Raw genomic sequence first — 12,331 nt, 5'->3', positions numbered from 1 at the left:
AGCTTTCCAGGCTGTTCTCAGAACCCACACATCCTTTAACCACCCAGGAAGGCATTTCTTCCTTTCTCAGCATTCTTCAAGGATGATAAATTTAGCTGCTTGGTAATAAATAGTATCCCACTCATTGCTGACAATGCAGCGGGGATATTTCCATTCCAAATAAGGTTCTTTTTTATATTTTTGTTTTCTTTTCTCATAAAAGAGGGAAGTTTTACTAACTTCTGATGTCTAGCTGATAAGGATAAATTATGTCTACCAGGGAAGGGGATGGAAAACGATAAATATACAGGGTGGCCATAAAACCAAGGAACATGACCTAGCAATCATGATAATAATAATTGTGTTCCTGTACTTCATGGACTTTATCCTTGACATTTAACAGATGCACTTATGTGTCCAGGAAGATCATTAACACTTAGTCTTGTCACAGTGGCAGCTTTATTTTGGTGGAAGTGTCTGTGGAGATAGACTAGTTTTCTCTTGCTCCTTGGATGGTAAAATCCTTTACTGCTACTTTATGCTTGAGAATGAAGTCATGATGCTGAACCAGCAAGCAGGCCATTGAATAGCTGAGCCAAGAAGGGTTTCATTGCTCACTGAGGTCTGGAGTGAGTAGCCTCCTCTGCCAAATAGGTAAGGCCTGGGGTTGGCAACTGCTTTGAATTTAAGGTGGACAAGCAATGGACATCAGAAGGAGCTTGAAGCCAAGTAGGTCTAACAAAGAAATATGCACCTCTCCCAGTATCATTCTTCTATCATTGCTGGGTTTTGTTCATTTGGTCATATATTAACACTGTTTAGTGGATATATGGAAAAAGTCCTCCCATGCACCCCTCTGCAGTTAACTTGTTCCCCTCCCCAGCAGTAACTGTAGTTAGGTGTTTAGAGCAGCCACTCACATCCATTCTTTTCCCCGATTTTGGGTGATAATGGGCACTTATTACACAATATTCTGCAGTTGCTTTTCATATAGCATTTTATTATATCTTAGTGATTATTATTTATCCATTCATAAGGGCTTTTATCCTTGTACAGCTGCAGATCCTTCCTTTGCTTGGTTACACTTTGACTTTGTGACCTCATCATCTGTTGCTATGCATTAGATAGTTTCTGATATTCTGAATGAACACTACTGAAACGAATAACCTTGATCCATGTTATCTTTCTCCTGTTATCCATGCAACACATCTATAGAGGGAAAGTCTATCCATGCTTTTGTAATCAAAGAAAGCATTTTTCTCTAGCTTTTGTATTGTAGGAAAAAAATTGGTTATGAATCCCATCACAATGGGCCTACTAAAGCAAACTAGGCATGTATTTGACCTTAGACCAAAAGAGATATAGAATTTTCTTAGTCAAATCTTTTGTGTTGCTGAGAAGCCAATCAAACCTCAACTTAGGCACTTATATGCCTGCCAACATCAATGCAGTGAGTGACATATTTTGGGAAAAAAGTTTTTCTTAAGAGGTATTAAATACTAAATTAACCTAAGAAGTTTGTAGACAGAAAAAAATACTACTTTAATAAAATGAGGAGTAAACGTACAAGTGACAAGGCCCCTTATTTTTAACCCTATGATTAATGGATGAGAAAACACAGAGCCTCAACACCAAAGACAAAGGAACCATATTTACCTTACTATTTTAAAAAAATTATAAAAGAAAGGAATTTTGTTTTGATATGTTTTTTACTTTTCTCTCTTCCCTATACTTCAAATTTAAATGGAAAAATGAAATCCAACTTTGCTTTACACCGTAATGCAATAACAGAAGTTTATTTCTGTTAGTTAAATGTGCTGAAACATTACCTTTTAGTGGGTTCTTCTTATTTTACATGACTCTGAATAACTACACTAAAGTTGCAACATTTTAATTAATCGTTACTTCACCCCCCCCCCCATCTTCCCTAAGCCTCCAAGCTTCCTTGCTGACACTCTCAGAAGCAGCCACACTCACCCACCCTCATGGAATTCATAGCTTGGTGGAAGTCAATATAAGTGGCCCTATAATTTTAGCACCAGGGCAGCCACTGAAAAAAATATGAGGCTATAAAAGCTTGTTCTTGAAGAACATGGCATGGATTTTTTCCAAACCAAGTATATATTTCCTCCCTAGTCTTCATAGCTGTTTCCCTAAGCTTGTGGCTCTGGTTCTTGGCCAAATTCCATGCCTTGTTTTTCAAGTGCCTGCAGTCTTTTGGCCATGCCTGCTCTGTGGAAGAATTACAAGAGGTGGAAGGGTAGCACCTGTCCGTCAGTCACTCTGTCTGGTCTCAAGTACTCTTGTGTTAGCCCTATTTTTGTTTTTTAGCTGAGGTCATGACAATAATAACCAGATAGTTTAACTGTGCCTTGGTTTTGGTATGGCTCCAAGTTTTGGAGAAGCCCATGCTTATAAAATAGACAAACAATGTAGTTTGCATCAACAGTGAAAGGGGCCCTGGTGGATAGACTATCAACTATTGAGGATGACATCCATTACATTTAGTAAAATGGGCCCTCCCCAATGCTGGTGGTAATTACCAGTGTGACAATGAAGGCCTCTTGTACATTGGGTACTAAGGTAAATATCTCTTTAATTTTCACAAGAACCCTATCTGTGTCAATCTGATGAGTGGACATCATCTCTCCTTACTCTGTGCAAAGGATGTTTTAGTTCAATGGAAGATATACCCAGATCTCCAGAAGGGTTAGCATTAAAACTAAACTAAAGGAAAGGACCATCAGCGCATTTGGTTTTCGTCATGTGTCCTTTAGAAAAGGAAGCCCTTCCACCAGTCAAAGCATATACATGATACTCATGTACATGATAAATACTCATATATATGATAAATACCTTGTTCTGGCATTACACATTTTCAGTTGCATTCACTGACTTAATCTCTTTGGAAGGTGTGTGCTGAGAAATGTCAACCCATTACATTTTAACACCATCTGTGCACTTCAAACTGATTATCCTTTACCAGGAGGCTTGTGATTTTTGAGCATTATTATAAGGTCTTTAACACAGTCCTTTATCAGAGAATTTTGGTAAAGCTTTATGCAGAAAAAGAAGACTTTTATCCAAGTTCAAAATTTGTGCTTTCATCTGTGAATACCTTTCATTTATAATGGGAAAATCTAGCACTTTTCATGTCCAAGAAAGGTGCCATTTATTCATATTAGGGCGTTTTGACAAAAATCAAGAAAATCCCTTCTATATAACTAGTCTTCTTCTTGGTAATTTTCATGGCCCAAAATACGTTGCTAAGCCCTGAGAGTCTGTTTTTCTATCCAAGACCATAACAATTACCCTGCTGCATGTTGTTAGAATAGAATATGTGTGCTGAGATATAAGTGACACCAGTCCCCTCTGTTTCACTCCATCTGCCACCCCCAGGGAAATCTTCTTCCAAGGTCCCTCTTTCAAATGTGACCCTCAATGTGGAGCAGGCCTGTTATACTAAGGATGCCTGCTTTTGCCTCCTGCCCAGATATCTCTTACCATTCAAGAACCCAGCACTGAGTCCATCCTAAGTTTTTCATCTTAGCTTTCTGCTACAGCCAATGCTGTCAACAGTGTAGACCACCTCCCAACCACAGCTCCTGCATTCCTGCTTCTTTATCTTTGCATATCCCTTTCCCCTCTCCACATCTATACAAATCCTGTTCATCCTTTCAGGCCTGGCCCAAATGCCACACCTTCCTATCTACCCCAGCAAGTAGCAATATCCTCCTATTCTAAATTCCTGCAGAACTCTGTTGTCTGTCTGTGAAGGAGGGTTGTTTAGTAAACTGTCTTTACCCATCTAGATTTTCTTCAAGACTTCTTAAATATTTTGTATTCTTTCCTTATTTCATAACACATGGTAAGCACTTAGCCAGTAGGTGATTGGTTGTAGTTATTAGTTCAACGATAACAGGTGCTTCCCGGTCTTTGGAAATGATGCTGTGAAAACATTGCGCCAGACAGGAAGAAAACAATATTTGAGCCAAAGAAATGTTTTTTAATTGAGTTCCTTCCAGGCTGCCTTGCTGAAGACTTGGATAGATGTCCATTTTCAGCACTTCACTGTGATCTCAGTAGGAGGGATTGGCCTACCATCCTTCTGGGATCACTGATCTGTATGGAGATCTCCATCGTCATAAGGATTTATTTATGTAATGGAATGGCCATGAAAAATGAAGTAGGTGGATGTGTGTGGGATTGCTGATAAGCAGCCTTCAGAAGAGTGGAAGTTTCAGGGGGTGGAAGGTGCCTTGTGTCCATAAATTATGCACACACACAAATGCCTCCATGTGTTTGGAAGATGAGTTGGGAGATGAGTTGTTACTTCTGTAAGAAAATCATGTTTTGTTTTATGTTCGATAGTCTTGGCTTTTCCTGCGTATCTGCTGGGCATAAACCAGGACCGGTTAAAAGAGAAACTAACGAGCCGACAGATGGATAGCAAGTGGGGAGGCAAGTCAGAATCCATCCATGTGACCCTCAATGTGGAGCAGGCCTGTTACACTAGGGATGCACTTGCCAAGGCCCTGCACGCCCGTGTCTTTGATTTCTTGGTGGAAGTAAGTAAACATAAGTTGATATCAGCGATGTTCAGATTTTATCTATAAGGAGTAAAACTAAGGGTTTTGATTCGTTATATATATATATATTTTTTTTTAATTGTTGATGGACTTTTATTTTATTTATTTATATGTGGTGCTGAGAATCGAACCCAGTGCCTCACATCTGCTAGGCAAGCACTCTACACTGAACTACAAACCCAGCCCTCATTCTTTGTAATCAGGATCTTACTTTTTCACTTTCTATCCTCTCACTCTGGTGCTGTGGAATCCTGCTTTTCCTTCTAGAATTGTTCAGCAAGACACATTAGCTAAACCTAAACAGTTTTTTCTGGTCAAAACATTTAATAAAGCCAAGTCTAGTGACTCAGAAAAAGAGGAAACCCATGGTCCTGAACCTTTCTCAACTTGGGAGCCTACAGGTTTAGTAATGTGGCATTTATCATGTTGATTTGTGACCAATCAATCCACAACACAGCAGCTTGAAACAATAAGCATTTATTTTTCTCACAATTTCTCACAATTCATGTATTTGCAATTGGCCCAGCCTGGGGTCCTGACTCAAAGATCAGGTTGAAGGGTTAAGGATACTATGAAAGATGGATGCCTTCCATGGTTGTTGGCGGGAGGCTTCAGTTCCTTGCTACATGGGCCACCACATGGAGTTGCTTGAATATCCTTACAACTTGGCTAAGAGAGAGAGCATGAGTAATGAGCCACAAGTTTTTTATGTCCTCGTCTTGGATTTAAGTATTATCACTTCGCCACAATTTAGTCCATTAGAAGCAAGTCACAAGTATAGTCCACACTAAAGAGGAGGGGAATTAGGCTCCACTTTTCAAAGGAAGGAATACCAGAGACTTTTTGGATATATTTTTAAATGATCACCGTTGTTTTTTATTGTGGCATAATCATACACACTTGCCTGCATATGCATGTAGTGTATATGTACATATATGACATGTATATTCCGAAATTTCGTCTTTTAGCTTCGTAGAGCTGCCAATGCTATTCGATGTCAATCACTGAAACCTCTGATGCTAGAATAATAGCAAACATTTAGGTAGCAGTACGTACCACACACTGTTCAATTGTTTTAGAAAAAATACCTCATTTATTTCTTACAACAACTCTGTAGTCTAGATATTATTTCTAATTTCCAGATAAATCAGTGAAGCACAAAGAAGCTAAGGAATTTTCCCAATGCTGCACTGCTATTATATGGTTTTTATAGGAGCTTGTAGATATCTAGCTCTTCTACTTCTTTGACTTAATGTATTCAGGCTAGAAGGAAACCCTAGGGAAACCCTGGTCAAGGGACACACCAAGGCCACTGGATCTAAGGAGTCTATTTTTAAACCCAAGTGGAAACACCTATAAAGCTTAGGAAGGGTTAAGGTCGGGTAGGGTGACTTTGTGTCCTCCTTGTAGCTATTTGAAGGATAAAATTGCTTGGGAAGGTCAGGGTCTTGCGTTTAACTTCATTTCACCAAGCAGGGAGTCTGAAGACTGGTGGGTTTGCTCAAGGCCTGGAATGAGAAAGGTGCGAACTGGGACTAGAACCCACAGCTCTTGGCTCTATTCAGGGTACCTTTCAGCATTAGACTTCCCACCTTCCTTCCTGTCATTCCTCATTTTTTTTCTTTTTTTCAGTAAATGTGGATGAATGCCTATGTAATTAGCATAATTTAAGCTGACACGTACTGCTGAATATGGTATATCACTATTAGCTCACACACACACAAAAAAAAACGCACCATTTTTCTTTGCCTGGAGAACATATTTGATATTCCAAACTTCAGGTGGTTGCCACCTCTAGGAATCTCGTATTCCTTTGTTCTCTGCCTCCCTTACAACCCCCCCTCTATTCTATACCTATTAAGAATTAAGAGCAGAATTCACATACTGCTTTTCCTTTTTTTTTTTTTTTTTTGGTTTGTTTGTTTGCTTGTTGTTTTGGGTGCTGGGGATTGAACCCAGGGCCTTGTGCATACAAGGCAAGCACTCTACCAACTGAGCTATATCCCCACCCCCCCCACATACTGCTTTTCCTCTGTATACCCTATTAATTTTTTTAGAATTAAAATAGACATTATCCCTCTAAAGAAAAAAAGAAAAGAATTAAGTCTATTTCATCAGACTTACAGGTTGTTATTAAGTCTATTTCATTGAATTGCATGGTCTTTTGTCACAGTGATCAAGAACCCAGATTTAGAAATCACAGTGCTTAAACTAAATCCTGAACCTTGCTTCTTGGCCAGTGCAATCGTAGGCACTCATCTGGAAAATGGGGATAATAGTGGCATCACAGCCATTATGAGAATCATAATGAGTATTAAGTATTGCCCGGCACAGGTGATGCTCAAATACGTAAACTGCACTTACTACCAATTTAAAATAATTGCTGTTATTATCTATACACAGTTTACTATCTATCCCTGTAATCTCCTGGGAGCAGGGACTCTCACCCTTGGTATCCTTGGCATATTGTGTTATATGATCATTAAGTGACTGTAGAATGGGGACAATGGAAATGACATTTACAGATTTTGTAATATTGTGAATCATGTGAAATAGGTTTTCCTTCGAACATCCAAGATGACATTTTCTTCTAATTTCCAAGACTTCCTGAGAAAACTGCCAGAAAGTAATGGTTTTCATCATTAAGTGAACATTTTTAGCTACTGCAGTATTTAGGATCCTAGTGGTTTTCCAAAGCACTTGACATTGCACTGAGACCTTTTTAAAGCAAGTCACCTGTCTTCACATTGTCCTCTGTTTCCAGGGGGCAGTAGTCCCACCCTGCCCCAAATGCCTGTTTTTAATATGATCGAAAAGGAGTTAATTGCCCTGTTGTGTGCTTTCTCCTAGTCCATCAATAAAGCCATGGAGAAGGACCATGAAGAATATAACATTGGCGTCCTGGACATCTATGGTTTTGAAATATTCCAGGTAAGGCCAGCTTGAATAATAGGAGATTGGAGGTCTGCAATAAATAATTTAACAATGAAGAAAGAAAAAAAAAAAAAGCTCATTTTTGCTTTTGTGAGTTCTTCATGTACCTTTACTAAATTAATTTCTCCTAAATATAAATTAATGCTTCTTTCTATTGATGCATTCAACATTGCTATTAAAGCTTTTCACTTTGAGACATTTCTCTATATCACTAAGAAATGACTTTTAAATAATTTTGAAAAATTATTACAGGCAACTACTTTTTTTCCTCCCCAGAAAAATGGCTTTGAACAGTTTTGCATCAATTTTGTTAATGAGAAATTACAGCAGATTTTTATTGAACTGACATTAAAGGCGGAACAGGTAAGCAGTCTCTCTCCTTCATCCTGTTCTATTCTAATTTGGTTTAAGGGGTATAGATTTGTTCTTTGATAATAGATTCAGGTTTCAGTCTTGTATTAGGAAATATACCTAATAAAGTCATGCAGAAAAACCATATGCCATTGCGGCATTTTAGTTTATGAAATATAAATACCATCTGCTACACTTTCTTTTTCCTTAGGCAAAGGATGCTGTGAAGTTGGACTTATGACTGGCTGTTTTTACTATACTCTGACTCATTGACCAAGTGGAAAATGGGAGCCTAGTTCCAAACCCAATTGTCTATGCATATACTGTGTACCAAAGGAGAAACTTGGTTTTCTCAGATTCACAGCACTCCCAATCTCCCCTAAAAGTAAATGTATTTTTAACAAAATTGGCATTTTAATTCTCATTTGAGGAAACATGTCTTGCTGATAGCATCTTCTAAAAGTTCATTGCAGTTTCCATCTCATTCCTGATGCCAGCTTGTCTTAGATTCCTAGGGCCATCATAAGGAGGTACAAACTAGGTGGCTTTAAAAACAGCAGACATTTCTTCTCTTGCAGTTCTGGAGCTCAGAGTCTGAAATCAGGGGTCACATTCTCTTCAAAGAATTGGGAGAGAATCCTTCCTAGATTCCTAAGATTCTTCCTCTTCCGGTTTCTGGTGGCTTCTGATACTCCTTGGCTGTGGCAGTATAACCGCAGGCTCTGTCTCATCTCCTGTATCTTTCTGTCCAAGCCTCCCTCATCCTTTCCTTCTCTCTCTCTCTCTCTCTCTCTCTCTCTCTCTCTCTCTCTCTCTCTCTCCCTTTTTTCTTCTTCTCTTTTTCTCTCCCCACCCCACCCTAGTGTGTGTGTGTGTGTGTGTGTGTGTGTGTGTGTGTTTGCTTTGTGGTACTAGGGAAACCCAGTAGTGGCCACCTAAGCCTGAGCTACACTCCAACCCCTTTTATTTTATGTTGAGACAGGGTCTCCCTAAGTTGCTGAGGCTGGCTTTGAACTTGCAATCCTCCTGCCTCAGCCTCCTGAGTCACTGGGATTAAGTATGCACCACTGTGTTCAGTTTCCTTCTTTCTTTTTTAAAGACACCAATCTTAGGATTTAGGGGTTACTCTAAGTTTAGAATGATTTAATCATGAGATCCTTAAATAATTAAATCTACAAAGATCTTATTTCCAAACCTCATATTCTGAGGTTCTGGGTGAATATGAAATTTAGTGGGATACTATTCCAGCTCCTCCACATATCAAAGGCTATTGGGGGTAATTTAGTGATTGTGTTTTTGCCTCTGCTTAAGAAACTACAGTAACCAGTATTTCACACAAAGCTCTGCCCTGGGATCCTGGCCCTTCCCAGTGCAGAGGAGACAACCAAGGTTGGGAGTTGAGATGAAAGTAGCAGGAACTGAATCATATAGGTGTTTTATAGGGTGTCACTCAGACTCTTTTAATTTTATGATAAGTTTTGTGGGGACCCATTTGAAGAATTCTGAGTATGGAGTGACATGATCTGCTTCGATTTTTGTGTTTTTGAAAAGATTGTTCTTGCTCTATTAACTTTAAATAGTAGAGTAATTCAGGGAAAACTGTACCAAAGTAGAAGGTTAAAGTCCAGTTAGGAGACTGCCTCTGGGAAACCAAGCAAGAAATGGTGGGGTCTTAGACAACAATGGTAGCAGGGCCAGTGGTAACATGGTAAAGGGCAGGCAGGTTCAGTACATATTTTGGAGCATGGACCCAAGAGGACCAGATCAAAATAATTGGCAATACTCTTAAGAAAGAAAGTAATCAGGGACATGACGACTCTTAGATTTATAGCTTGAATGACAGGGCCAATAGCACAACTGTTTACTGAAGGCTCAGATTAGAAGAACAGTTGACTGGAAACAGTGGGAGACGAGGAAATAGAACTCCTCTCAATATTCAATTTGAGAGGCCTACTGTACATTTACCTGGAGATTCCAAAACAGGGAATATATGAGTTTAGAACTCACTGCTGAGGTGTAGACTAAAAAAAAAAAATCCAAGTCTCATTAGCTTTTATGTGTTATTCAAAGCCACTTGAGTGTTTGCAGCAACTTAGAAAAGGAGGGCTAAAAAATCAAGACAGCTGGAAGATTGAGTCCTAAGACTCTCCATTCTATATCAAGGTCTGGAAAGAAGAAATAATCTAACAAAGGGAGCTATAAAGCAAAACTACCAAGAAAAGAGAAGAACCAGCACAGTGTGGTTCTTCACATGGTGTTCATCACATTAAATGGCAACTGATCTGAATGGAGAACCTTTTCTTTAGGTACCTTGATGCTAATCTGTACTACCGTCCTATGTTTACACCAAAGAGAGATTTCTTTGTTTTATTTGTAACGGGATCAAATAGATTAAACAATATTAAATTATCATTTTTGTCTATGAAAAACAATTGTATTATAGCAATTTCATATGGTTTAAACTAAACATAAAAATTACCAAGTTATGAAATGTTCCTTTCCTATCACCTCTTGGAAAATAAGAAATTACAGTTCCTAGTCTTTGTTGAAGGGCATTCAAGTTTTTCTCTTTCACAGTGATTTATGTGAGTACCTGGTTTTTGTCATACAGGAAGAATATGTTCAAGAGGGAATAAGATGGACACCCATTGAGTACTTTAATAACAAAATCGTGTGCGACCTCATAGAGAACAAAGTTGTGAGTATGGGTTTGGTGTATTTTTTCCCTGGTTTACATGAAGTAGTTTGTGTGCTCTGTTTTATTGTTTTAGAACAGGCAAATTAACAACTCCAATTTATATAGAACACTTAACAGTTACTTTGGGTTTCTGTATATGTGTGCGTGTGAAAACAGAACAGTAAAGTTTTATTCTTATGGTAAATATGGCATGTGTATGAGCAAAATGTCAATTTGCAAATGGAAGTTGCTGCTGAATTCTAGAAGATAGCCATCACTTATGTTGATAACATAGTTTATAAGGAGCAATAAAACAGGCCCTGTCTTCAAGTCTAATTGTAATAAATGCTTCATAAGAAAATAAAAGCTGTGTAGACAGAGAGCGTTAAAGAATTGTTTCTGATTGTTTGGTTGGTTTTTTAATAAAAGGGAAAAAACAACAAATACTCATGACATCCATAGACATCTGGTCATTAAATAAACTAGTGTGTCAGAGCAGGGAAATAATAAATATGTGTAAAACATGAGGAATGTTTATAAAAGACTGCTAAATGAAAAAAAAGTAATGCACAATAGCAAGTAGATGGTGTAATTGCTCCAGCATTATCTATATGAATGACAGGCTGAGAGAGAATATTAAGAAATGAATTAGGGTCAAAGACAAATGTTTTAATTTTTATTTTGGCCTGTTAAAGTCAAACAAGTATGAATAGGAGTGAGCAGATAATGATCTGTACATGACTTTAAATAAACTTGAGGGAGTTAAACAGCTTCTTGGAAAATGGATCTTGGACCATCTGGAGCCAAGTCATAAGTGATGACTCCCTGTTGAGGATTAAGTACATTAATGCCTGAAGATGAAGACTGACTTTAAAGATGGTACCTTAGCTTTAGGAAGCAGTTTCCTTGCTTAAGGGCCAATTGGCACTAGGTATTTTTAGAAGGATCAGTGACGGGGGCCTTGCCTTCTTGGTCCGGCAGAACCCTCCTGGGATCATGAGCATCCTGGATGACGTGTGTGCCACCATGCACGCTGTGGGCGAGGGGGCCGATCAGACACTGCTCCAGAAGCTCCAGATGCAGATTGGGAACCATGAACACTTCAACAGCTGGAACCAAGGCTTCATTATTCACCACTACGCTGGGAAGGTAGGGCCAGTGACCTGGGTCCAGCAGGAGAGGGAAGTGATCCATTTTATTGTCTTACTGTTGGGTCTGTGATCTGTTTTCTCATGAAGCAAATGAGATCCGTGTCCATATGCCTCATTGCATTTTATTCATTCAACAAATAGTACCCATGAAGTATTTGAGGAGAAAAAAACAAAATACTGTGTACACTACTGCATACTTTTAAAGCTTGAATCACCCTGGTACATACAGTAATGCAGGAATGGATTTTTGCCTTGACCTTGCTGAACTCACAAACTTGCATTCCTTGCCTGCCCATGCCCACCGAGAATATAAATCAGACCCAAAATTCACTTTGGTGTTTGTTCTCATGAAATACATGAGTCTTAGGTGCTTACTGAGTGCCAGGCTCTGTAGAGGGTGCTGGTGTGACGTTCGGTCATGGCTGTTGGGGACTTCCTGGTCCTATGGAAAGCCACTAGTCTCATCTTTTATCTCAGCCTGTCCCTTGTTAACCGAGGTCTCCAAGCAGGAGTTTCTGGCCAGATTGGTGCAACTCCAATAATCATTTCTGGGAAGAATTACAAAGATACAGATGACGTGGCCCATTGCAATGAGGAGTTTCACTGTTATTCTGTCTTGCGTAAAATTTAGGAAAAGAATTAGATTTATT

General features: G+C 38.9%; 1 protein-coding gene across 1 annotated transcript in view; it reads left to right on the top strand.

Annotated features, from left to right (window-relative positions):
* The window catches only part of Myo1e (myosin IE), a 191,121-nt gene that overhangs the window by 119,070 nt on the left and 59,720 nt on the right, over positions 1-12,331 (top strand). The window contains exons 10-14 of the mRNA XM_026384866.2: positions 4,351-4,547; positions 7,419-7,499; positions 7,779-7,865; positions 10,465-10,551; positions 11,512-11,679. Of these exons, the coding sequence (XP_026240651.1) occupies positions 4,351-4,547; positions 7,419-7,499; positions 7,779-7,865; positions 10,465-10,551; positions 11,512-11,679 (620 nt within the window). The remainder of the gene's footprint in view (positions 1-4,350; positions 4,548-7,418; positions 7,500-7,778; positions 7,866-10,464; positions 10,552-11,511; positions 11,680-12,331) is intronic.

The sequence above is a fragment of the Urocitellus parryii genome, chromosome 6 (genome assembly GCF_045843805.1).
Source record: "Urocitellus parryii isolate mUroPar1 chromosome 6, mUroPar1.hap1, whole genome shotgun sequence".
NCBI lineage: Eukaryota > Metazoa > Chordata > Mammalia > Rodentia > Sciuridae > Urocitellus > Urocitellus parryii.
Note: the sequence above shows the minus strand (reverse complement) of the source record. Positions and strands in the feature narration are given on the sequence as shown.